Below are 26,830 nucleotides of genomic sequence, written 5' to 3'. Positions count from 1 at the left end.
CATACATGGAGGCTCCAGGGACTAGTTGAAAACATTCCTAATGCAATTAGTGCATGTCATTTCATTGAGAAGTGCAACTTTGTAACTTAAATGATCAACATCCTTAAGGCATGTGCCTTTCTTCTGATTTCTAATTTGCCTTAGTGCTATCACAAAATGAGCTACTGTGCTTGCACATACCTGCAGCAACTTGTTATCGGATAGAAAATGCAGCAAATGTTCTTGTGCAGTATTGAAAACTTAGGGAAAGCTTTCCTTCTTTCTTCACCAGTTGCAAGAGAGACAGCAAAATTGCTCTGCTTTGGTTTTGTTTGACATAGCAGAGTGGGCCCCTGCAAAATCCTTGAGTGCTCTATTGCTCCCCAAAGCTCACTGATCTCATGCAATCCTTCTCGTGCAGTATATGTTATTCGGTGTTTAAATTTTCAGGTATGCTTTGAACCTTCTAGTAATGTTTTGATTCTCTTGACTTCCTTTGTTGTTGGGCAAGAAGCCAACAAGCTGTGGGTTGAGACGGAGGAGGTCTGGTACAGCCTCTGGATCCTATTCCTGGCTTCCTTCAAATTTTAGATATTTCATTATAGTGCTCATTAGTGAAATATTATTTCCCCCAAGGCAGTCTAAAGGACTCTCCCAGTGATTCATAACTTGTGGGACACTATACACCATTCAGCTATAAAATTATGACTACCTCAAATCAGGCTGCAGAAAAACAGTTTAAGTGGTACTGTTTTTAAGTTATGACAATTCCAATGCTCTAAGAAATATTTCTTGTACTTGGACTCTCCCCTCCCCAATAACTTATTGTGCACAGAGAGCACAGTAATGATACTCATTGTAGAGTTCTAAACCTTTACAACTTCAAAATTCCTAGATGCTTCTTTTTAAAAGATAATGAAACCCTTCCTAATGGACTTTATGAACTGAAACCTATTTTTTATTCTGTACTTTCACCTTTTTAACAGGTTTATGAATCAGTGGAGCAGGTAGTATTTAAGGAGACCTGTGTTTCCGAAACTTGTTACTGTAGAAAAACTTTCAACAAAGCTTCTTTGTGCATGAAAGGATTTTGTTGGGTAAAACTAGGCTGTAAAAGCCAAAAGGAAACATTGGTTAATTTAGACTTAATACAGTAGAAAGTTGGGAACCTTGAATCCTCAGGAAATAATGCAGCTACTGACTAGAATCCAGTTTGCTTGTGTATCTGTTTTTGATAGGAATAGGAATTCTTATCTAATATGAACAGATCTTTAGAAATAAAGTTATGTAGCTTAAGAAAACCACTGTTTCTAAAGATATAATTACTGCTCCTTAAAATGAATGCTTTTAAAATTTAGGATTTGATTGTAATTTTTCTAGAGTATCTTGACAGAATCAGGACATTTCAAGAAATTAGAGGTGTCTTTGATAGAAATAACAAGTGAATAGCCCTTTGTACCTAAAAAAAATAAAAAGGATTGTTTAACTTTTTAAAAAACAATTTAAGAATTTTTAAGAAAGGGACAATTTTTTTTGGCGTCCTACACTTAAATCCACATTTGGAAAGTAACAGAGTGAGAGAGGGGGCTTGAACTAAAGCCAGAAAATTGAAGCAGGCAGAACAGCTTTGTTGACCACACAATGGCAGATGGTCAGGCTTCTAGTATATGTACCTTGTTAATCCAGAGGTGAAAACTACAGAGGTTGACATCCCTTCATTTCTGGGCTGAACTCCAGCCTTCAGTCATGAAGTTTCTAGCTCAAGCCCTAGAGTTCCTGTTGGATAGTGATTCCTTTTGCTTCCCTTCCTACAATGAAGCATTAATCATTCACTACCGAGCAAATCCCCTTCCGGTAGCTCTAAGAAGCCAATGTGGGCAAGGGGCAAGGGATTAGGCTGCTCTTCTCTAAGCACTGGTCCACATCCTCAGACCACGATAATCAAAATGATCCAGTAGAGATAGAACAGGGAGGGTTCTGGACACTTCCATTGGACTTGCTCTAACTGGTATCTGACTGTCCAAATCTGAGTGATTTTGCCCCTAGCCTAAAGTGCCTTGCAAGTATACAAAAGGCTGCTAAAGGGTGTCATAGCAATGCTCTCTTGGTCATATGGCACAAGCCCATTCACCACTTGGAAGAGCTCTGCTGGACAGCTACTATGGACATAGTGATGATGGAGAAGCTAGCTTTCTCCATTGCCATCACCGTATGCTAAGTGCCGTAATGCACTTTGGCCTGTGCTCAGTTGAAGCAGGCACATGTGTGTGGAACTTTTTATGCATAACTGTAAATTTAAGGCCAAGAGAAAAGCAGTTTTAACTGGAAATTAGGATTAGGATTTTCAGAAACATAGTAGAAACTGTGTAAAGGAAGAAATTTTGAAACAAAGACTGCAGTGCTAACCCCACCCACCTGAGAGTAAACCCCACTGAATTCAATAGAAATTACTACTTAGTAGACATCCAATTTTGTAATTATGCATTATAAATTTACATTGTGTACATTAAACCTTTGTTTTTAAAGTCTGCTTAATATGCACTATGGTGTCAGGTGTCAGGTCATTAATTCAAAGTTTGCTTTAAGCTTCTGATTATCTATTCATTTTGCATTTCGGAATAAACAGATTAAAACTTCCTTCCTGCTGACCTTATTCCAACAAGTTCTAAAACTGGCCCCTTCCAGCTGGGTAAACAGCCTTAAGGATCTAATTTGCCCTCTTCTCTTTAATTCAAAATTATGTTAAATGTTCTCTTCAGTGACTCATGACATCATTCTCGGTTTTCACAGAGTAGTTTACACAGGTTCAACAGTTCATTCTCAGCATTACAAATTAAGGAATTTAAGACTCTGGGTTGTACTGTCTTTTTTAACATTCCAAAACCACTCTAGTGTGTAACCATTCTGTCTAGGCCTGTTTTGTAGTCCCAATCGAATACCATGGACTATTTATTTATCGCCCACAAGTTTACCTTTTTACTGTACAGTGGTACCTCGGGTAAAGTACTTAATTCGTTCCAGAGGTCCGTTCTTAACCTGAAGCACCACTTTAGCTAATGGGGCCTCCTGCTGCCACTGTGCCACCGGAGCATGATTTCTGTTCATCCTGAAGCAAAGTTCTTAACCCGAGGGAATATTTCTGGGTTAGCGGAGTCTGCAACCTGAGGTACCACTGTACAAGATAGACAGACAAATCCTGGGCCAGAGTCTTGATACCAGCCACATTGGACTCCAAACAAGCACAAAGTATTGTTACCGGAAAGACAGCTCAGTTTTTGTCCCCACACTGTCATTTTGTCTTTTAGTCCTTCTTGAACATTAGTTTGTAAAGGCCAATAAAGGAGTATTTGTAGGTCCTTTGACAACCTCTCCTTGACATGGGAAAGAGAGGTTCCCATTCTTTCCCTCACTTGCCAGGGGAACTCCTGGATGCACTAAAGCCAAATCTCAATTTCTTAAATTGATCAAGTCAACGCTGCACCGTTTATCAAGCCCTGAGTTCTTGTGTGACTTTCCAGTTAGTAAAACTGGGGATGGGGAGAAGCTGTGCACCTGACTACTGAAATGAGCTGGAGAAGAATTGTGGGGAGGTGGGTTTTGAAGAATCCTAGAAGCTTCTTTCCAAGCCAGGTGTGGACAAATTTGTTGGCATCCCTGACATTTACTTGAATGGGATGGGATGGGTTTGAGGTCTTACAAAAGAGCATAATGAAAGCATCAATAACAGGCACACGAATTTTGTTTTGGTGATTAAGTTGCTGTGAAGTAATCTTGGATTTTGTTGGCTACTAAATTAGAATAGTTTTTTCTAAAATCAGTTTAACTCTAAAAGAGTAGTTTAATACAGTATCAGTTTAATGCTAAAGAGTAGCTTAATACGGTATCAGTTTAATGTTCAAATATACAACAAAATATTTTTTGGAAATAGTTGAAATATTTTAATCTCATAATTGCTGGTGGTTGCTTTATCTTTGAAGGTGGTATTCTGTAAATTTAGGGTAAGTATTCTTTTAAGACAGTTCTGCTAACAGAAGTGGTAATTACAGTATGTGGCTGAAGCATGTTGATTACTAGAGATATAATTGGTGGGAGCGCAGATGTCTGAATAGAAGTACATGTTTCTACCTGTTAAAAACATAAATACACAGGTAATTCTTCTACTTTAGTTTAGAAAATACATGTGGTTTTGAATGCCCACTAATGGAAGTTGTTTCAATGGTGTAAAATAATATTTTCTGTGCAGTAATATGTGGAAAGAGTTTGATTAATTAGGATGTGAAGACATTAATCATATTCATTTACAGAGCAATACTATCCCTGAGTTTATTTATGCCTCCTGGGCAGGGAGAGGTTCTCTTCTAAGGTCCTGTGCATTTGCTCAGCCTGAAGATACACTGGGATAGATTTCAGTCTCAATATATCACATCACTGCTGCCCTTTCCGTTGGCACCAGTACAAGGGACAAAAAGTGGGTGGAATAGGGAATGGCAAGGGAAGAGCAGAGCTTAATCAGTATTGTGTGCTTTCTCAGGTCACGCTCCTGTCTCCTTCAGTGGTGTAATATTATGCCTGTAAGTGAGGAAGTGTATTATAATGCTACCATTGTTGTCAACGGTCAGCCCTAGACAACTGCCGCGTCTCAATTTCTTTTCTGCTGCAGTAGAGGACAAGATCCCAACTAAGACATGCTTATTTTCCTAAGCATAAGTCATGACTATCTCCATGATTATTGCTGGCATTTGAAGCCAATCAGAAGGAAGTTGAGAACTGAAAATAAGACTAATTGGGTGAATAGCCAGGAGACTCTGACAATTCACCAAATGGTGTGTGTGTGAGAGAGAGAGGATGGACAAAATGAAACTAATTCTGTCAAAGTTGAATTATCAATGTTTATTGAGCAAGAGACAGATGTAAAGACTGTTGCTTAGGAGTGGTCTCTGCCTAAAGTTCAAAATACTTAATCACGCAGTACATATTCCAGTGTAGTGTTGTAGAATTGTTGGCTAAATTTAACCTATTGTGTCATAACTCTTACCTGATTGCTTGTCCTACGAATTCATTCACTACTTACCATCAACGTTTGAAACTAAGATATTTATAAGCCTATGAAGGCAACACAGCAGAATTTCACTAACCATGTTTATGAAATAGTATTAAATTAAAGTAATTTGGTTTGATTTGTAATAATTTGGAAAATTATTTAATTATTATTATTATTATTTTAAAAAGATGCCGCTAGAGTCTGAGTCATATTTAATTTGATGGCTTGGGTCATCTGATTGTTTCTCCACATTCCCATTCTCATGGTTTCAAGTATAGATCTGGATTTGGTGAAGTGGTCACATTAATACTTTGCCATTTATCCACCAGAGTATGGTTACACTCATTCCATATTTCAGAACAATCAAAATAATTTGTCAGTTGGTTCTTCAGCCTCCATAATAAAGTAAGTTTTTTGCCTCCCGTAAATAGAAGATTCTGAAAATACGATAGGTATGTGTGTGCTTTAGATAGTTTTTCACAAATATGAAAGATTGGTGCTTAACATTTTTGGGAAACGTTTTAGTGTTAATTTTCACTGTTTGCTACAACATGATAAAAATAATGCATGCAGCTGTCTATTCCCATAGTATGAGGCTCAACTTTCATCAACATCATACAGAATAGGATGTGCAATATATATCAAGAAGAGTTCAATGGCTGTCTGGATCAGGCCAACAGTGTATGTGGAAGTCAAAATATTAAATTTGCTTGGACTTGTTCTTTAAGCAGAGATTAACTAAGGTAAACATGTAAATCTGTGTTTAAAATCTCCCCCTTTTTTTTCTTGGTTCCCAAGGCAGCAGGAGCAATCTGTCCTCTTGTCTCCACTGTTATTGCTTCCTCTGCTGACGGATGTTTAGACCATTCACTAGATCGTGCCAAGTACAGAGCAAGTGAAATGCCTCAGGCTTTCTTATTTGATATAATCCATCAAGCATATCATCAGGTAAGAATTTTGGCAATTAAAAAAGAAACTTACTCTTCTCCTCACACCCCCACCCCACACCCCCATACTGTAAGAGGCAACTGACTTGCATGTGTTATTTGGGGAGTGAATTAGTAAATATTCATTTTAATAAATTATATTTTTGGTTTTTTGCCACCAAATGGTAGCATTTTGTATAATTATGTTATGTTACATAAACTTCCACACAAAATGGACAAAAAGGTTTATGTGTTGGGTGTGTACAACCTACACCAGTCTGTGTAGTTGATTCTGCAGTCAAAATGGACAAATGCTTGTTCTTCTAAGTGTGCCTTCTCTTTGTTTTGATTGGGAAAGGTGAAACCTGAAACCACCCTATGTGGGTGCATAGAAACCTCAGACTTGTGCATGGCTGGGATACAGCTTATTGCACAATGATAAAAGTCACAGCCAAGGCTCTGATCAGTTTTACCTCTGCCCACACACTCCACTGGCAGGTGGCTTCTGGAAATTTGCCCATGATGGAATTGCCCTCTGACTGAAAGAGGGACCCATTCAACCTGCCTTTAAAATAGTTTTTAAAATACTGGTTGGAGTTATCCTCTACTGAGTTTCTGAAACACAAGCTCACAGCATGACTGCTAAACCTATTTTCACATCTTGGCCACTGGATTACACACATCTAGTTTCTCTTTGGTCATGTTTGATTTTTGATGTGGTGCATCTTCCTTTCTTGTGGAAGCACACCATCTTGGTAACCAAATGTGAAGACTAACAGACCCTGCATTTAGGAGGAGGCAATCTCCTCTTTTCTGCTTGTTCCTATTGTAGCATCTCTCACAGCTACAGGAGAGTTTGACTTGGTAAACGACAGTATCAAACAAGAAATCCTGTTTGCAGGAAGCTTTAGCTTATTTCCCTCTCTTACTCCTGAAAACCAGTACTTACTGCTATCACTAAAAAAAAAAAAAAAGAGGTATTGAAATTCTGTATTTGTTCCAGGTAAACTTAACTACTGCTCACCATCTCAATCTACCTCATACTAATTTAAATTTTCCTAGTTATTTTTATCTTAAGAAACATTTTGAGGAATTTATGGACAGCTCATTTTCCTGTTGCTTTTTTGTTTTTCACCCCCCCCCCCCAGTTAAGAATGTGTAGAGGGAAAGCTACTAATTGCGACTGGTGAATTTGCATTGCTTTGAAGTATTCCAGAATGTCTCAGATGCATTACAGAAGGGATTCTACCATTTTAGTAGCTATACTGTGCTTACATAGTATAGTCAGAATTGAAAGGGCTTTAACTCTGACAATTCTCCACTGGCACAGTTAACAAAGGACAGAATTACAGAAGATCTTGGCTCAGGAAATAATCTAGCCCTTTCTTGACATAACACTTTCAGTTTATTGAGAGTAAACTGGCAAAGTTACATAATGTTAGGTTACTGTCCTGTTGCTATGAGGCATTATACTAGAAAATACATGTTTAGGAGAAGTACAGTTACAGCTGTGCAGCACAGTAGTACGGTCATGGTGTGTGCTTGCAATGTAGGCCGAATCTGAAACAGATATGATAATCTCACTATTGATGCTGTTAGCTGAGGAACTGCTATCATCATCTGATGTGGCATATAACAGTATAAAGCAGAAAATTACATGGATCAGAATGGCTTATTTGGACCTCTGCAGTGATTACCATGGTGGCACAACCTGATGTTGGCAGTAACATTTCATCACGCAAATGCAACTGATATAAGTCTATTAGCCAAACATTGACTGCACCTGGACTAGGGTGCTCAGTCAATCTGTACACAGTTGTGAATTTGTATATTTGTAAAGCTTGAGAAACAGTAATTTAAAATGCCATGTTGCATATAAATTCCGTAGGCTACAATTATTTTTGTTTCAACATTGTCTACAGTGCAGTGACTATGACCTGGATTATGGAACAGAATGTTTGCATCTGGCACTAAAATACAACAAAACAAAGGCGAAACTTATTGAAGGGCCCCCTGACTTATGGAAGGTAGGAGCAACATTTTTCTTTAGTAAATGGGAAGCTTTGGAAAGTTGATGATAGTTACATGATTGCACTTCTGGAAAAATATTGTTCAAATGCTACAAACCATGAATGCAATTTAATTATAACAAGCTGTATATCCATGCTGGAGCTTTTAAGATGCCCAACTCGCTTTTCACTGCCACAGATGAATGTAATAAATCTTCTGCAATGTAGAATTGAGATGCAGGTTGTTCCTTGAGATGCCTGTCTCATCAGCCTGATCGAGCTTTTCTTAGGAAAACCCATTCTCCTCTGGTTTTAAGTACCTAGGCAGGATTCAAGAAAGGAAGTTTATGGAAATGGCTCAACTTTGGTAGACTTCTCTTTTAGCTCATACAGAACGATACTCTTCAAATATTATTTTATATAATATTCTATTATATACACAACACATTTTGATGTGTTTATATCAAATACATCAAACATATATATTTTAATATGTTGAATAGATGTAATAATACATAAAAGCACAAGTTACAGGAGAATTCAAGCCTCCCTGTTCTCCATCCTGGCAAAGTCAGCTTCCTGGCATGTCATTCTGTCCGTGTGCTACTCCATTCCACCTGCTGAATGTGTGGATGGACAGAAGTGTCAACAGCAGCTCGAAACAAGTTTCCTGGAGGGGTTAGGGCTGGGCCAGCCAAGTATTGTTGGATCCCAAGCCACTCTCACTGCATCCTATAATCGCCTTGGTTCTATTTCAGGCCCAGTTGTCGCTTCAGCTCTAGGCTGACACAGGCTTCTCCCTCCACCACCTCCTGCGCTTGCCACCATGTAGGGGGATTTGGATTGTACCCTTAATCTCTAAAAAACAAGGATTACTACAATATCATTAAAGTATGTGACATAACTATAAATGAAATGGAGATACATTTTTTAATAAAAAAAATAGTGTATACATCTTGTGTTAAAAGAATTTCTAGGACTTATCCTTCCACTTTTTGTTATTATGTCTATGCTAAAATCATACTGTGACAACTGTTTTATATATCATTCTGTATCACTATGCAGTATATTCAGTTTATACAAGACATTTGTTACTACACACATACACAATAAATAAAATCTGTTTTGGTAATTTCTCTTTATTTTCTGGCGTCAGTTTTAAGCATGTGAGGTTCAGAGCAACCTATTCATTTCACTACCAAAACTGACATAAGAGCTCTCCTCTTTGAGGTGTCTTGTTCAAAGAACACTCCTGCTCCAAAGTACTTTTTAGATCAGAACTAGCAATACATTCAGAGTATTACAGCAAGAGGAATGTTGTTTTTTAAAATAAAAGATGTTAACTCTAGATTTTGGGAAATAATGTAATTATCATAGTAAGGGAAGCAATATAATTATCATAGTAATTTAGATGAACTTCTTGACATGAAGATATGCAAATGGTAAATTTACTATTTCACTAAAACAGAATAAAGGTGAACACTCTTAGAAAGAATATGGTAGACATATGTGGGTAAACCAAATGTAGCCATTTTAAAAAAGAATTATAAAATTAATACTGAACAGATTTTAAAGCTTAATACAAATACAGATTTGGAAGATCTTCTGATTTACATTTTTTCTCATGGCTTCTAGTGCTTTTTATACATAATTTAGATATAATTTAGATATAATTAAATATAATACAGTAACTTGGAGCAGAGCTTTCAGTATGGCTGTCCCTGTTCTGTGGAACAACATTCCTGTCAAGACACAACAGGTACCCACTATCTGCACTTTCTGGGAATAACTGAAGACCTTTTTCTCCCAACAAGCTTTCCCAGCTGAATGAATAGGTCTCTGCCTTATGCATACATTCTCTGTGTTTTTTTAAATCATATTTTGTGTTTGTGTGTGCTTTAACAGTTTATTAGTTCATCCATTAGGCTTTGTACATAGCCTTGAGATTGAAGGCTACTAAAAATAACAACAATAATAAAATGACAATTTTATGTGTTGACAGTCTTTGAGTGTGGAAAATGGTCTTTAGGTACATTTTGTGTGTGTGTGTGTGTTATTAAAAACTTGTGGAAGAACTAATTAGGTTTATCTGTCCTTTAGGTGACCTACAAGCGAGATCTGTATGCAGCTGATTCTTTAATTAAGGGTATGTGCTTGTCCTTGAGTCTGCCAGTTCATATAGTCACCAAGAAGAAACCACATTTTGTGTGTGAAAACACTAGAAATTAAAGTTGACTGGTAAAATAATAAAACCACATAAATAGCTTTAGCTTATTCCTTTAATCATGTAAAGTTGCATAAAGGAACCAGGCAAATGGAAAATAGGCCTTGGGCACTGTCTCTGATTCAAGTCAGACAATGCTGACCTTTCAACCAAAATGAAAGGGGAAAACAGAACTTCAGGAAGTACATAATCAAGACATTAGTGAGGCCTTCATTGTTCTATGTATGGGCATTGCACCAGCAGGGAGATGCAGTGTGTAAGATCCATATGGCTAGTGACAGTACACATCATAGTTGCTGCTGCACAGATTCAACTTGTATTGGCTTCTGTTTCAAGGCTCTAAAAGTGCCTTTACAGATTCTTTCTTAGTGAGAAGTGTAAACATTCACCTTGCCATCACCTTGCACCTTCACACTTCACCATGACAGATTCTCACATCTCATTTAGTGTTGCACTCCACATTTATTTGAGACAGATCTGCAGCATTAGGGCTTTGATTCCGACTGCTTTGGCAGCAAGTCCCAACTCATCAAATCCCATCTAGCACTGTATTGCCAGCTCCATCTCTTGGAGGGACCTGTCTTTGGGGTGTTAGACTACATACAGCACACAGCTTGCTAAAGTCAAAGCAGGATGTCAGTCCATGTGGAGAATCAAGGCAAGCCAAGTAGGAGAATCTAGGTTCAAAATTCAGTAACTTCCCAGGGGGCAGTGCTGTGGAGCTGGTCTAAGAGTCACAAAGGTCTGCAGCCAGGAGGAGGAAGAAGAGGAAGAAGTCCTAGCTGACTGGTTTGGATAGAAAGAGATCTCTCTTTCTGTCTCCAAACTCCTGACAAGCTGCTGCTGTTCCTCATAGGATATGGTGATAGTAATCAGTGTAGCTTCTTAAAGAAACAGTGGAAGAGAACCAACTGAGCCTGACTGAGCTGCTTTCTCATCTGCAGTGTCTGTAGGGACTTGTTCTGTGCAATTCCCTCTCCCTGCATAGGGAAACCAGCCCTGGGAGCCATTAGTCAGTGGATACACTATGGTTCTGCCACACTGCGACCTTTTATTTGCATTCTGAAAACATTTGGACCTGATTCTTCAAGTGGTTTAAATTTTAAGTCTACTACTCTGGTTTTCAGTTGAATGGCCGTCATTGAAAGTTAATCATCTGTGTGAAGGAGATACTCAAACTTCACTTACAAATTAGAAGCAAAATTGGATCCTGGCTCCTCATTTTGCATATATTTGTTCACTTAGAAGATTCACGGGAAAGTGTGATTTCTGGTGCACTTAGGTATCTAAAACAATTGTAGCTGCTTAAATATGGGGATTTCCTATGTCAAGGACTGATTTACAAATAAATACAGAACTAGTTACAATGAGCTAAAACCACACTTCATCTTGTATGTTTACCTATGTATTTAGGGATATTCTGTAAGCAAAGCAACATTGTATTTGTTGTGCAGACTTGTTTTGCCCACCCACAGCTGCTGTGCAAGCTCAGACTAACAAGTTTTAAACTGGTTAACAATGCCAAGACTAAAAAACCTGAATTTAATTTACATAAACAAACCAGTCTGAAGCGATATGGATTTTCTTATTCTCTACAATGAGCACTTCTTGGCACATGCTCTACTAGTCACTTTAGTAGAAACTAAAAATATCCAGACATCTTATGTATTCTATTTTCTTCTTTACCTTCTTCTTTTGGTACAATTGGGTAGTACATTCTGTTCAAATACTGACTCTATAAAATATTTTCTTAAGTCATTCAGATTTTTCTGCTTCTGTAGTATAAATGTTATACCAGTCAGTAATCTATGATGTCTTCACACAAAGGTACTTGACTATTAAGACTATTGAATTTTGAATACAATTTCTTCTTTTTTCTGTTCTACAAATATTTCCAACAAAGTTATCCAGCTGTAAAATATTCATTTTTCTCTGAACATCTTATGGAAGTTAATGACATTTAAATATATTTTTAATTGCTGAGAAATTATATGCTAACTTAAGTCAGTTAATTGCAGTTGATCTACACTGAGTACAGCATAGTAGGAGAGCACCCTTTGAAATTATGTGAATGACTTCAATGCATATAAAGTAACAGATGAGATTAATATAGCATATTCCCTAGGTTGCTTGAATTATTCCAGATTTGTGTGTATAGGGGAATTTGTACATAGTATAAAAGGAAATTTGTATATGTCTCAAGCCACCTTTCCTCAATTATTCCGAGCATATGCCTATACTTATTATAGCTCCTTAGGTGACATTTTACATAATGGCAACTTTCTTAGAAATGACTGTACTTAGGTAGTATAGCTGCTGTTTATAAATCAGTAGGTGTGACAACTTCAGTAACTAGCCCAGCTGCAGTCTCACTGAACCCTTGATGAGAATTATGAAAATGCAAATATTTGCACAGCAGCAACGTTACATGCCAACCCTAAATATAAATTGACCACAATGGGGCTTCTTTCCATGTAATATATTTAGGAATGGGATTTTACAATGGTATGCAAGTGTTTGAAGTTGACCCATTTCTGTAGGCTATGTTAATGCAAATGCATGCCACTGTTTTATTGATTGAATCAGTGGTTGTGAGCTTCTCCTACAGAATTAGGATTGTACATAGCCAAACTATACATCTTATCTTACAGACTGTATGATCAGGTATAATGAAAGGGGATGATATTTGGCTCTCCACAACTTGGCCAGAACTTGGATAAGAGACCACAAGAAGAATGCCATATATGTCATACCAGGGCCATGCTAATATGACATATCCATGTGTTTAAATCCAGCTTGCTTCAATCATGTAAAAAGTGAGGATGTGGGAATCCAATGTAAAAAGGGAGGTCAGTTAGGAGAGGCAGGGTTAACATTATCTTTATAGATGTGTGATCATATTAACTTTGTGATTTAATGACCTCTTATTTTGCATAATATAGTAGCTGATCAGTTTTATAATAAAGACTCTCCTCCCTGGAAGAGAGGGCAGTGGTTGTGGGCGGGAGCCCGAGCACCACCCCTAGCAGGGGGCGTTAGCCCCCTGCCTCCACCTCTCCTGGCTGGTGCCCACGCCCCTCGGCAGGCACCCAACCAGGTGCCTCCGAGGGGGCGTGCTCAGCAGCCTTTTGCTGCAGTGCCAGCCTCTCCCTGGCCTCATTCTTCGCCGTCGTCTCGTCGCAAGTCACCCACCCTCCACTCCCTTTGAGTTAGGGCTTAGGTCATTGGCCTTGCTGTGGACCTTAGGTTGGTCGCCCTGGTTGTCCAGGGGGCCTGGTAGGAGTTTTTCCATTTGGCATTAGGCCTTTTGGTTTTTTCGCCTACCTCGTAGCAATCGTCACAACTTTTGTGGTATTGGTGGGTAGGTTAGGCATTGGAATAATGTGTTGTGGTGTGTCGAAGGGCTAGGTGTGGCCATCGCCTATGCCTTCAATTTTTGGGTATTCCGTTAAAGGAATCTGACGGTCGTGTATTCTGTCCGATGCCTGCTTGGCGGGAGGCCATGGCACGACCCTCGGTGACATCAGGGGAGAGCCTATAGTTGGATTAGCATCAACAGGCTCCACCTACTGGTGAATAAACCCACTTGTTTTAGAGATCCAATGCCTAAGCCAATACCTTTTCACTGCTGTCATCAATAAAGTTGTGGCCTTTCCTTGCCACATTTAACTTTGTGATTTAATGGCCTCTTATTTTGCATAATATAGTAGCTGATCAGTTTTATAATAATCAAAGACTATTTTGTATAGCAGTACAGTGGATAAAACATTTAAACATTAACCTGGTTTAAGTATATCCATTATCAGAAGATAAGAGCTGTCCAATGGTACCTAATGGGAAGCTAAGCAAGTTAGAGTCTTACAAGTATCTGGGTGGAGAATGGCACTGCACAATTTCATGAGTGTAAAATTTGAAGGATAGCTATGTTTCAGTTCACATATTTGGTAGGTTTGGCTTTAAATGCAAACTGAATCAAATTTCTCTCCCATTCCTGTTGGTGAGCCAGGATTAGGGAGAGTTATCATAGCAAGGATGGGAAACCGGTGGCCCTCCAGAGGTCCCTGCCAGTCATCCTTGACCATTGGCCATGCTGGCTGGGGCTGGTGGGAGTTGTAGTCCTACAACATTTGGAAGGTCACAGGCTCCTCATTCCTGTGACTCTGAGCTATGACCCAGGAAATCCCTGAGCTGAATCTTGTCTCTGCCATAAAGCCACTAGGTGGTCTTAAGGGAGCCAAATTTCCGCTCAGCTACTCGTAATATGGGCATAATTATACATGGTAGTGGTTATAAGGATTGCAGTAAGATACAGAATATGAAGTACTATGACCATCTGAAAGCGCCGTGCAAACATTAAGTTGTTATTCAGTAATATTTCCCTAGACATTTGAGCAGCAGTTTACAACAAATAAATGCAAATAATACCTTGTTGTTTCCCAATGTGATTGATCAAATCACAATTAAGATATGACATTAAAGAGTTTAAAAGAAATTAGTATATCATCTGCTTTTAATTATGTGAGCAGTATTTGGTGATCTGTATTACAAATGTAATCCTACCTATGCAAATACAGCTAACAAGTTCCAAATGCTTTAGGAAAGCTTAGCTAAAGTTTTGTGCTGTAGGCAATATAAGCTGTTGATAAAGGACACATTCCATTCTTTTAAACTGAGCACTGATGTAGGTAAGAAAAATATAATGATCATTCAAGTACCAAACAATGTGGTTCCAATATGTTAAACATTTGATTCACTGTCTTCATAAAATGATTTCTTAAAGTGTAATGGTGTTCCATTTTTTATCTTTGTCTTTCTTTAACAACCAATGTTGGAAAAATAATAGAACATGTTTAATAATAAAAAAAGCATTCCTAATGCTCTTGAAGTAAAACAGGTAAGAACTTGCTGGATGTGCAGACAATGTGGCGCATGTCTGTCTCTCTCTCCCCCTTCTCATATTATTAGTCTGCAAATAGGGAAACCTCATCCTGCAGTTAGGATGACTCATTTAGAAAAGTAGTTAGAACCTGGATAGTACAAAAACATCCTGAAAAAATCTCTTTAAGGATTTCTTCCCCTAGGGCAACTATATATTTGAACCTCCAGTTGAAACATGTAAAGCTTCACTCTCCCTTTCAGGGATACCTTGAAATGTGCATTCAAAAATAGGTGAAGAATGAACCTATAATTTTTAGAACTATAGCTCTAGCTTGCACACTTGCTTGACTACTGAATTATGTGATCCCAAATTCTAGCAGTAATGAGAAATTAATGTTTAGAAATTAATATATTCACAGTGGGGCTGCCGTCAAGGAATAAATCACTTATTATGCCCTGCTTAATGCCTCATTGTGCAGCCACATGCTCCTCCATTCAAATGAACATATTCCTTTTATGTCTGTGGTATCTAACTTACCCCTAGTTGCACTTGCATTGACAGTAGCGCCCTTTCCCCCTGCTCCTTTACTGGAGGGTAGGTAGCTTCTGCTCTGCTCCCACATCACAGGAATAGAGTGTGGGTGCTCAAATCCCACTTGAATTAAGTGAGTTGTGTAACAAAGGATAATCATATATCTAAGTTTTTTATGCTAAATACACTTAGGGCTTTGCTCATTAGTATTTCTTCACATAGAATGCAATCCTAGGTAGCCAATGAACAGATGGGATGAAAAATGAGTGCACTGAAATTATTATTATTTGTTGTAGCTGGTCATATAGGGGAACAGATCAGTTATCTGGGCTGCCTGTTTTTTCAGTGATGGGATTCTATTAAAATGTCCTTTGATTATGTGAATGCTTTGCTCCTGCATGCACTGTTGGCTGCTTAATATTGCACCCAGTAGGCCAGTTCATATGCAGTGCCAAAACATAGTTATGCAATATGGGAACAAGCACACTAACTCTTCCTCTTGCACACTCTGTGTTACTTTCCTGGCTTGAGGCAAATCATAGTATGCTCTTTGCATCCCAACTGGTTGGTGCTTGCCTTCCAAACCAAAATCATAAAGCATGGTTTGAAGCTTGTTTGCAAGCCTGATTTTGGAGGGCAAATGCAAACAATTGTTTGCTGCAACAGAGGGAGTAATTAAGTGCACTGTGCAGTAGAAGGGTGCATGGAACACAAGGCTTGATCATGGGATGATAGATGTAGTGGGAGAAATGGATACACAACTACACCAACAGAAATAGAACAAAGAAAGCTTATTATATTATTAAGTTCATTTTTATTCCAGAGTTACAGTGGTTTTTGAATCGTGGTTTTTACACATGCAGTGGTTTGCCAAACAACACAAAAAAGAAAGACTAGGGAATACCCTTCCTCCCAAAGGGACCCATGGGATAAAACACTGGGCTGTTTATGGTCAGTTCTTTTTTCACAAACTTGAGCTGTCTTTGAGTTGGATAGGGATGGTATCTGTAATAGTAGCAAGGAAGTTAAATTTAACAATCCTCAGGTTGGGGGGAGGGAGTATTTTCATGGTAGTTGATGATATATCTAATCCTGTATTTACCCATATATAACCCTTGTCATAAAACCGTTTTTCCAGGTGCAGAAAACACAATTCCTCTTTCTATAAAAACAAACCTTGTCTAAAATAATTGTTTACTGAAATAAGTTAGAGAATTGATGATTATGATGATAACAACAACTGTTCCCCCCTCTGTTTTAAATTTTCTTTATTAGACACCATATCACAACAAGTTTGTGTTCTCACTAATATGAAGGAAGATGCCGTGCAAGTAGGATTTCTCCTTCATGAAACACTGAAGAGCCATGTGAAAGTAAGTACTAGATTTTGATTCTCAACATCATCAACATAAGGAGAATTCCAATGTGAAAGATATGTACAAGTATTTTTTTTTTAGCATGCCACTAAATGCAGTGGCCTCTGACAATTTTTTTTCCAAGGGGTGATTATAGCTTGGGTTGAATTGGCATCCTGAGTTGGTTTTCCTTTTAGATTCCCAGAACACATGCAGCTGATCAATCACTCCTTGTACCAGGGTATTTAATACAGTGCTTCGTTCCTTGGGTCTTATTAGAGTCAGTCAGATCAGACCAGTATTTTGAAAAGTGTTCTGTTTGGACTGGCTAAGGAGGCCTATAGCTGGGCATGAAATGAGTTTATGGCCTGGTTCCCATTAAGCCATAGTTTAGAAATTTCCCACAACGAACACTTCTGGTTCACATCAAACCATTGCGGGAGCTGGGCCTGAGTATGCTTGTTCTGCTCATGAGTATGATGATACAAAGTGTTACTTACATAGTTTAAAAGTGGTAGTTAACACATGGATTCTTCGGTGGTTTGTGGTTTAAGATGTGCAGGATAACAACATTGTTTAGGGGAGTATTCATTAATACAATCTTAATTTCCCTTTTCAGCTGGTTAAAGCTATATCAACTTCCCTTTGCAAAAATGAAAGTCATCTACAAAATATATTACTAGGACAATGCTACAACTTTATTTGCATAAATGTAAGTATTATGGAAGATCAAAGGCAGTCTCCGAGCACATATTTTAACTTTACAGCATCACTTAGATGCATTGTCCTTGGTAAAATTGGCTTCCTTACAAGCTTCATGGTCTGTTGTCAAACTGATGAAACTCAGGCCTGCAATTGTGAAGGACAGGTTTTAGTTTAACAGAGCCATATGTCATATGTAGACATCAGTTCTGTCAGTTTGATACTTGGACTGTTGACTCAGGCGGAGTAATGTTGATATTATTTTACAGCCAGATACATCCCATTTAAAATTGTATTCATATTCTTAATACATTGTAGAAAGTTATTCCTAAATTAGAACAATTATTGTCTTTTAAATTTCATTTTTTACAGTATTTCCACTATATGTACTGCTTTATGTTCATAAAGCCATAACTTTAGGGAACACGGTTAAGTACATTTGAAAGAGTATAACACACTTCACAAAATCTTTACTGCTTTTGATCCCAAAGTGTCTCTGTGATTACCTCAATTGTAATCAGTAAGACATTTTCCCCCAATCAGGCAATCCTGTTTTTTCATTAGGCTGCAACTTGGCTTGTTTGTATGAGATTATTGATTTTTATCGGAAGTTATTTATATGATTGTTAACATATTAGACAGATTGCTATTTAAAAATACATTCTTCTATTTGCTCTGCCAACACATTTCTTTGATGCACCTGCTGTGTTGCCAAGGCAGAATTTATCTCTTCTACAGTCAAGTTACATTTGTTTGTGGCTCCATAAAGGCACTTTTCTTTCCTTATGGAAAATTTCACTTAGATTATTTTTTGTCCATTACGAAACCTGAGATTCTGTAACCCTACAATGCACAGGAAAGGGGAATCCAGTTGTAATATTAGTGCAATACTACAAATGTATTGTTATTTTATTGGTCATATAGCACCACTTCAGTGGAGATCAACTTCATAAAGTACAAGGGGATAGGTCCTTCCCCTGAGGGATTTACAGTAACACAAAAAAGACAACAGAAGGAAGGGGAGAAGGTAGTAAATTAGGGAATAATATCCTTTTATTTACATTACATGTGCTTCATTTGTTACAGTAGGGTATAGGCTTGAGGGAGGTAGGCCACAGCCTCCCTGAGCAAGAAAAGTTGATAGTGTACAGTAATTAAATAAGTACATTATGCATCTTGAAAGCATTCTTCTTAACTGGAAACTTTTTTTTTTTAGGATAACCTGTCTAACTTCCAAGAAACACATCAGTTAGTAGAAATACTTGAAAACACAAATGCTTCTCTTTTATACTCTGTGGTTCTTATCTCGGTAGGTTAATATATTACATTATTATATTATAAAGTAACTTTTCTAATACATCAGACTACATATGAGATTCTGTTTTTAAGCATCAGTGTCACCTCTGTAACATGTAATAGATACCAAGTAGAGGCAAGTCAAAACTATATTATTTATTGAATACTTATTGTAAGGGTGCATGGGGTTTTAGGGGAGGGGTAGTGCCCCTGGCAGGGGACATATTGTGCTCCTTCTGGGATAGTCTGTCCACCTTTGGTCCACACCCTGCACTCAGCTCTCACCTGTGATTCCTCTACAAAAATCTAGAGTGAAGCCCTTAAGAAGGTTGGATGGTGCCCTTTACGCCTCCTTCCAGCAACTCCTGCAGCCAAGCTGGTGCCAACCATATTGCTATGTTTTCCTTTGGACCACATCAGCAAGGCTGGAAGAAGGGTCTTGTCATCTGGGCAGGCCAGGACCTCCATACACACTGCCTAGACTTGTGCCCCGGGGATGTCATTTTGGTCCTTCTAACATAGTGTTTGAGACAGATGAATGCCAACAACTTGTTGTAAAATTCCATGCTTTTCCAGATTAGGATTGTCTAATCATGTTGGTGGTGTGTATCTTGTCACCTCTAACTCCAGCTGAAATTTTAAAGGGAAATTTCTGAACCAGAATAACCTTTAAAGCAATGTACTAAAATAGTAAGCAGGGTTGGTATGGTACTTTTCTTTGATAGTATTGGAGAACCACACTATCTGCTTTGCAATTTTTTGCATGGTAAATCAGAAGTATGTTTTACTGTGTCCAGTCAAGCTTGCTCCCTAGGAAGTGCGATTATGTTTGCATCTGTTGGCCAAACTAATCCGACTGATGGTGGTGGTGTGAAGATCTGTGGCAGACCTGTCACACTTTACTAAGTCCAGGTGGCAGTGGAACCATCCTGTGGAAGCTGGTCATGTGTATCCTTTTTGCTTCCTCCCATTGACGCCAGTTGATGGGCATTAACTATGCTAGATTCAAGCTCAGTTTAGAGGCATGTCAGTGAAATAAGAGAGCTTAAGATTCTGTGGGTCTTTGGTCACTCATGATGTGCCTCTAAACCACCCCATTTTTCATTCCACCACTGGTGGAGCACCACCAGCAAAGCATCAGGAATAGGAGAAGGTTTCACTGTGATCCAGGAAGGACCTCCCTCTCTGCCAGATGTCCTTCTTTTTTTTTGCCTGCAGATACTATTATGACCATTCTTTACTTTTTTATTTGTTTCTTGGGAATTTAATTAATTTTTTAAAAATTAGTTTTTCTCTTCTCTCCCTTTGTTAGGTATACTTGGATTTCTTCGAAAATGTGTCTTTTATCAGTGCAATGCAAAGATTCGCTAAATTTGCAAAGGAAGTGGAAAAGAAAAATATTTTGCTATATGGTCTCAGTATACATTACCAAAAGGTATGTAGCAGAATGAATGTGAAGTATCTGTGAATTACCTATTTATGAATGCATTTTTGTGATCCACCTGATTTGATTTTTTTTTTAAGTTTTAAAAAACCTGAAAGGTGACAAAAATACAACAACTGATTTTTTAGATTGGAAAGGTTCCTGTCCATTTTTGTTGTTCTGCAGAATCCTTAATGTGGTTTACAGATATTAGTAATAAAAAAAGTCCCTGCCCCTATGTTTACAATCTGAGAGACTTGATGCAAGAAAAAAAAGGGTTTAGGAAGGAGGAGAAGCCTGAACATTAGGAGGAACACCTTAAAAGTGAGAGCAGTTCAAGAATGGAACTAATTACCTGGTCTACAGGAGTACAGTTCCTTCTGGCTCTGTTTATATATCACACTCTGCATTGGGGAATTGTCATTTTAAATGTCAGTCCTTGAATAATTGCCTGGAGCCATTCTTGGTGTCAAGTAAGTATAATTCCATGTATAATGCCAAGAACGTACCTTGTGTGTCATAGCAGCACTTTCTGTGCGTAAGAAACCAAGAAAGACAGATCTTCACTAAAATCTATGCTTTCAAATAAAATCAACTGCATTGCTGTTGATGACACTTGCTGCATTTTCTTGTGAAATGCATGAGGGCAAATCTACGGTGAAACAATAGTGCAGAAGCAGAGAATAAATCCTAAAAGGATCCAATATCAGCCTGACCTGATCACGTACATAGCAATATCGTCAGGGAGTGCTATAGGACTGGTTGACACATGAGGCCCTGTGTGATTACGCTGAAAGGGAAAAGGGTGTGAGGCTCAAAGCCAGGACATATGATGATATTTGTGTGGTTTATGTGAATTGGCACCTCCACATAGATGGCATATTGTCAGCTTGCTAATGCCAGAAATTGTAGCTGTATCTCACAGAATTCAGCTATGCACATACTGGATGTGTGACTACCAGTTCACAGAAATTATGCTTCCAGACAAATCCAGTTGTTACCTTGGCAGCTTGTCCACCCTCTCTTTCACAGTGAATGGTTGAAGTTCAATGCATATGTGAATCTAGTCTAAATCATTAGGTACTTGTGCCAGAGGGCCGCTGAGCTCTGGGTTTCCCTGTGAATCTCCACTGCTTTTTAAAGGGCATGTTCCTACCATTCATGCTACATGTTTGCTGCAGGAATTGTCATTTAAAGGGTGATGTCAGGGCTTACATTTAATTGTAGGTAAACTTGGTTAAGAAGAATACCGACAGCAGATGTGTAAAAGCTTTTTGAGTACATTTTTCTTTCAGTACAAACTAAAAACTGGATGCCTGATTTAGTAGTTCTTGTAAATGAAAGCTCTAGAAAGGCTAATCTCATTAAAGCTTGAAATGCTTATTCTAAAAAGGCAAAGTTTCCCTTTCTCAGTCCAATTCCAAGCGAGGGCTGTGTTTGTCATTAAAAAATTCTGATGTTTCATCAAGGGTGGTATTTTGTTTTCAATTTGTGGGAGAGCATTTAAATTTGTGGTTAATTTTTGAAATTACTTGTGTGACTACTTCAGGCATTTAAATACTGGATGATTCTTCTCTAATATTACCTTACTTTTTCTGCTTTTGGCTGGGAAAACATTGAGGATTTTTTGTTCCAGAGAGATAAATCAATTAACTGAGAGAAATGTTTTGCAAATAATCCTTCTCCAAGTGGACTTTTTAAACCTATCCCACCTTTTCTTCACAACAATCCTGTGAGGCATTTGCCGCAACATCGCCTACAGTGTTTAATGGATATCTCTCAGGCCCATATCCAATGGTTTAGGAAACATATACAGTACAGGCAACTTGCATTCTGGGACATTGTAAGCCCATTCTGCCCCCTTCTGAGGCCAAAAGCAGCACACATGTCAGTGGTCGTGTGTCAACGGGACACTCAAAATAGTCGCTGCCTATACTTTTATACAATAATGTACAGTACTTTTCTACTGAATTGTTACAGTGTGAATGAGGTCTTCTTTCAGAGTATTTCTGACTCTTATGATTCAGTGCCCACATTTACATGTCATGATAAAAAATTGTTTATGACTATAAAGAACAATCCTAGCTCAAGCGCTTCCCATTCCCTCTCCTCCTCCATTAATGTTGGAAAGCTTTGCTTCAGATTAAAGCTAACCCCTGCTTAGTTTTGTGTTCAAACCTAGCCAAACTATGGTTAACCATTGGTTATGAAGCTGATTGTTTCAACCAACTACTGTTTAGGGCTTGGCCATAACACTAAACTGTGGTTAATTGAAATTGGAAGCAAACTATTCAATCTCATCATGACTATGCTAGCAAAGAGAGGCTTTGTGCCCAAAGCTGTTAAGTGCCAGCCCACTGTTTATCATTATATGCAAACCATGAGTCACAGACTGTGGTTTGGGCAGTTACTTGGGCCATGATGCAGAGGAATGTGAGCAAGGCCAAGCAGACACATTAGCATGGCAAAACAAACCCTACTTTTCTAAATCTGTAAATTCTGGTTATTCAGGTGCTAGTTAAGAGCCCCCATCTACCTCTGGTGTGGCCATAAATCTCCATTTTAAGTGCTGCTTAATCCTTTAGGTTGGAATGACTGTTATAATTTGACATTCGGAACCTAATGTTATTTACTTGGAAGCATCTCCTGTTGATATCTGTAGCTGATACCTGCACATGTGGCAGATCACCCATGCTTAGAAATCAGTTTAATGCACTGAGAAAGTTCCATTGTATGCAGGCATGCATGTGCATAAAGTTGATTAGTGGTTCACTACAGATTTAGAAAAGTAGGGTTTGTTTTGCCATTTTATAAAGATTGTTTCCCTTGCACCTGTGCTTGCTCCTAGAAGGGGTTAATCTTCAGAATTATGAATGTAGTTTGTGGAAGAAATACATACTGGTCTGCAATTGTATTTGAGTTAGAGTGAGAAACATTTTCCTACCATATGGGTGGAAAAGAACAATCTCATAATGTATCAAATTTCCATTTTTGACAGTCTGAACCACGTATATTTGATTTTTACAATCTATCTGGAAACCTAATTTTGCTTTAGCCGTTAAATGCTTCTGTTTACTATTTCATTCCATGAAGTATGATTTTGTGCTAATTCTGAAAGGGGGTTCTTTCTGCTAAGTAGCAGCAACAGACAATATGTAAAATAAATATATTGTACTCGGTCCATAATTGCCAGCCTATAAATTCTTGAATTTTCCACCACAAATTCAAAAGGAATGCAATTACTTGCATCTGGCTTGAGTAAACCTGTGTTTACTCAATAAGATGAACATATCCTGGCAATGCTTCTGCCTTTGGTATTCTTAAGCTGCATCCTGCTAGAGAAAAAACACAGAAGACTTACATATTCACTGTGTATTGTATATTAGAAGGATTACACTGTAATCTAATATGTGCATACACCTCTGTCCTATTTACCAGTTTCTTAAATTTGTATCCTGCCTTTCCAACATTAAAATTCCAAAAAAATCAAATTACTTTTAGGCACTAAATTATTCTTTTTTAAAAAAATCTTTTTTTCTTTGCTTTTCTGTTTTATCATATCATCAATGCATACTGTATTATATAATGAGGATAATAAGAAAAATAACATAAAAATGACATATAAATAAATATTACTAGTAACATAGCTTATTCCTCCAATTTGTTTTACTTACCTAAACTTTGTCTTTAATTCCCCTTCCACTTTTTCCTTGGTTTCCTAACTGCTGTCTTTTCAACTGCGTTTTCTTACTCTTCTCTTCATTATCTTATATTATCCCACATTATAGCCTCTACTGCTGAGTATTTTTGTCAGTCTGTTACGGTTATTTTTTTGTTATAATAGTTTTCCACATACCGTATTTTTCGCCCTATAGGACGCACTCCCCCCCACAAAAAATGAAGGGGAAATGTGGGTGCATCCTATGGGGCGAATACAGGCTTTCGCTGAAGCCTGGAGAGTGAGAGGCTCTCACTCTCCAGGCTTCAAGAAGTTCTGCGTAACCCTCCGGAGCACGGCACCAAGCCACGCCGGGCTCCAGAGGGTCGTGCAGAGCTGCCTGCCCTCCTGCGGTCCGCGCAACTCTGCGCGACCCTCCGGAGCCCGGCACCAAGCTGCGCCGGGCTCTGGAGGGTCACGCAGAGCTGCCTGCATTCCGAAGCCTTGGGCGCACTGAAGAGCGCGCCTGGGCTTTGCACAGCTGTCCGCAAGCCTGGGGAGACCGGTGCGGCTCCCTAGGCTTGCGGATAGCAGGCTGTTCTGGGGGCTGGGGTCATGCCTGGGGGAGAAATAATTTTTTTTCTTTATTTCCCCCCAAAAAAACTAGGTGCGTCCTATAGGGCGGTGCCTCCTATGGGGCAAAAAATATGGTAATCTATATGTAATATCCAATCCTCTTTAAAATTCTTGTCATCTTTATCTATTTGTCATGCTGGCCAGTTCTATATATTCTAAAAGCTTAAGATGCCATTCTTTTTATGTTGGTACTTCGTCCATTTTGTGCTACCAGAACTCAAGCGTCTATGGTCGCATACATCCAAAGAGTAATTTGATTTTTTGATATTTCTGTTGTTATTATTCCCAAAAACATTTTGGGAAATGTTCTTCTAAACATTTTCTTAAGTTCATTATATATCATCTCCCAAAATTCTTTTATTATTCTACAGGACCACCATGAATGATAAAATGTACCTGATGTTTCTTTACACTTCCAACATAAGTCATCCTTAGATCTAGATTCTAGACATTTTGGCTAATTTACTTGGTGTCAAAAACCACCTGTGGATCATTTTTAAACAGTTCTCTTTTAAAGCGTAACAAGCAGTAAATCTTAGGTTTATTTTTCACAATTGTTTCCACCGCTTCAAATCAATGTTGTGACCCACATCTTGTAGGCACTAAATTATCCTTATAGTGATGAGGGTAAGTCACATTTGAGAGGTGAACACATTTTAATTGTAGTCAGTGACTGATGAAACATTGCTTTCTCCTAGCTTTTTAAAAACTTGTAGCACTATGAACTACTCTGCTGTTTCCTCTTTTTTCTTGCACATTGCCATGTTTTGTTATGCAGGGTAGTCAGATGAGGGAAGAAGAAACAAAAGAAAGTTCTGCTGTACCCCATCATTGTTCAGGAGAGTCCCTGATCCCAGTAGAGTAGATTTGGAGGGCAGAGGGTGAATTGGTGAAAATTGCCTTCGCTTTTTCATTAGTAGAGATCTCCTCTGGCTCAAAAGCTATTTCATGAATACAAGGGCATCACCGGATACAATCCATTTTACTGCATGTGATTTTTGTCTGTTTTCGGTTTTTTCAAGTTTTCAACCAGTGTGCCGTGGCACCCTAGGGTGCCTTGAATGATGGTCAGGGATGCTGCACGCAACACTGGCCTCTGTCCCTCTTTCCTTCCCTCCCTCCTCTGAGGCTGTCTTGCATCCCAAAGGCTTGTGTGGCTGTTTGTTGCAACAGCCCTGGCTACCTGCTCCCCAGGCAAATGTTTCCTCAGGGGCTGGCCAGGGAGTGCTGGATTCCAGGAGCTGAGGTGGCCTCAGAGTAAGTAAGCAAGTAGGTGAAGGAGCCTAGCCAGCCAGTCCCCCAGCCCCTGCTGTTGGGAACGGACAAACATGTGGGATGCTGGGCAGTCAGGCAGGCACCACACTGGCCTTTCTTGTGCTTGATGGGAACTGAGTGCCCGGTGTCGAAGGGGAGCCTTTCCACCATGAAGGCCCAGCGCCACCCTCTGCTGTCACTGCTACCTGCCAAGGTGAATAAGGTGCTGGCCTCAGGCTTCTAAGGCTGAAGGCAACCTCTGCCCCTGTGGGGCAGTGTGAGGAGGCACCTCTCTTTGGGGTGGGGGGCAGTGGCTCAGAGACCAGGGGCAGTGGCGGCGTCTGCCTGGAGGACTGCCAAGGAGAGGGGAGAGGAGAGGAGGCTGAGGGAACACTCCATGGGAGGGTGTTCAAAAAGGAGCGAGGGGCTGTCAGCTCTGCAGGCAAGGGGTGACATAATTGGTTCGGAGAGCGTTTCTCCACTGGGGAGCTGCAGAAAGAGTGCAGTTGGTCAAGGGAGATGTGGACTCAAAAAAGTTGAAAGCCTCTGCTCTAGCCACTCAATTTGGAAGTAGTGTTCAATCATTCTGTTATCTTAACTGCCCCTCATTTTTGGTGTAATTGAATTATTATTCATGGAGTTAGAACACAAAATCTAGGCGATGTGCGTTTAGTTTCTTTGGACTTTTGATTCACACATGTATGTAGTTGACTTCTCATCACTTAATGACTTGCAACTCAGTATGTGAATTGCTTCCTTTGAAAATTAGGGTGATGAGATGATATAAAAGCTCTCCCTCTGGAGTTTTATCTTTGAAGACTGTTTTGCAAATGCCAACCATCAATTGATACTGCAATTGCTGAGTGATGAATAACTATGTGTAATCAAGCAACTTCATAAAAGTGAAATAATGTTAT

General features: G+C 38.9%; 1 protein-coding gene across 3 annotated transcripts in view; it reads left to right on the top strand.

Annotated features, from left to right (window-relative positions):
• The window catches only part of CRPPA (CDP-L-ribitol pyrophosphorylase A), a 56,543-nt gene that overhangs the window by 17,160 nt on the left and 12,553 nt on the right, over positions 1–26,830 (top strand). For all 3 annotated transcript variants that reach the window (XR_014556738.1, XM_083705307.1, XM_083705306.1), the window contains exons 3-9: positions 5,819–5,968; positions 7,869–7,973; positions 10,056–10,101; positions 16,865–16,962; positions 17,564–17,656; positions 18,863–18,955; positions 20,255–20,377. Coding sequence is in view for 2 of the 3 variants with exons in the window: in XM_083705307.1 (XP_083561433.1) it covers positions 5,819–5,968; positions 7,869–7,973; positions 10,056–10,101; positions 16,865–16,962; positions 17,564–17,656; positions 18,863–18,955; positions 20,255–20,377 (708 nt within the window). In the remaining variant the exon portion in view is untranslated. The remainder of the gene's footprint in view (positions 1–5,818; positions 5,969–7,868; positions 7,974–10,055; positions 10,102–16,864; positions 16,963–17,563; positions 17,657–18,862; positions 18,956–20,254; positions 20,378–26,830) is intronic.

This window comes from Podarcis gaigeae (genome assembly GCF_964106915.1).
Source record: "Podarcis gaigeae genome assembly, chromosome: 12".
In the NCBI taxonomy this organism is placed as follows: domain Eukaryota; kingdom Metazoa; phylum Chordata; class Lepidosauria; order Squamata; family Lacertidae; genus Podarcis; species Podarcis gaigeae.
Note: the sequence above shows the minus strand (reverse complement) of the source record. Positions and strands in the feature narration are given on the sequence as shown.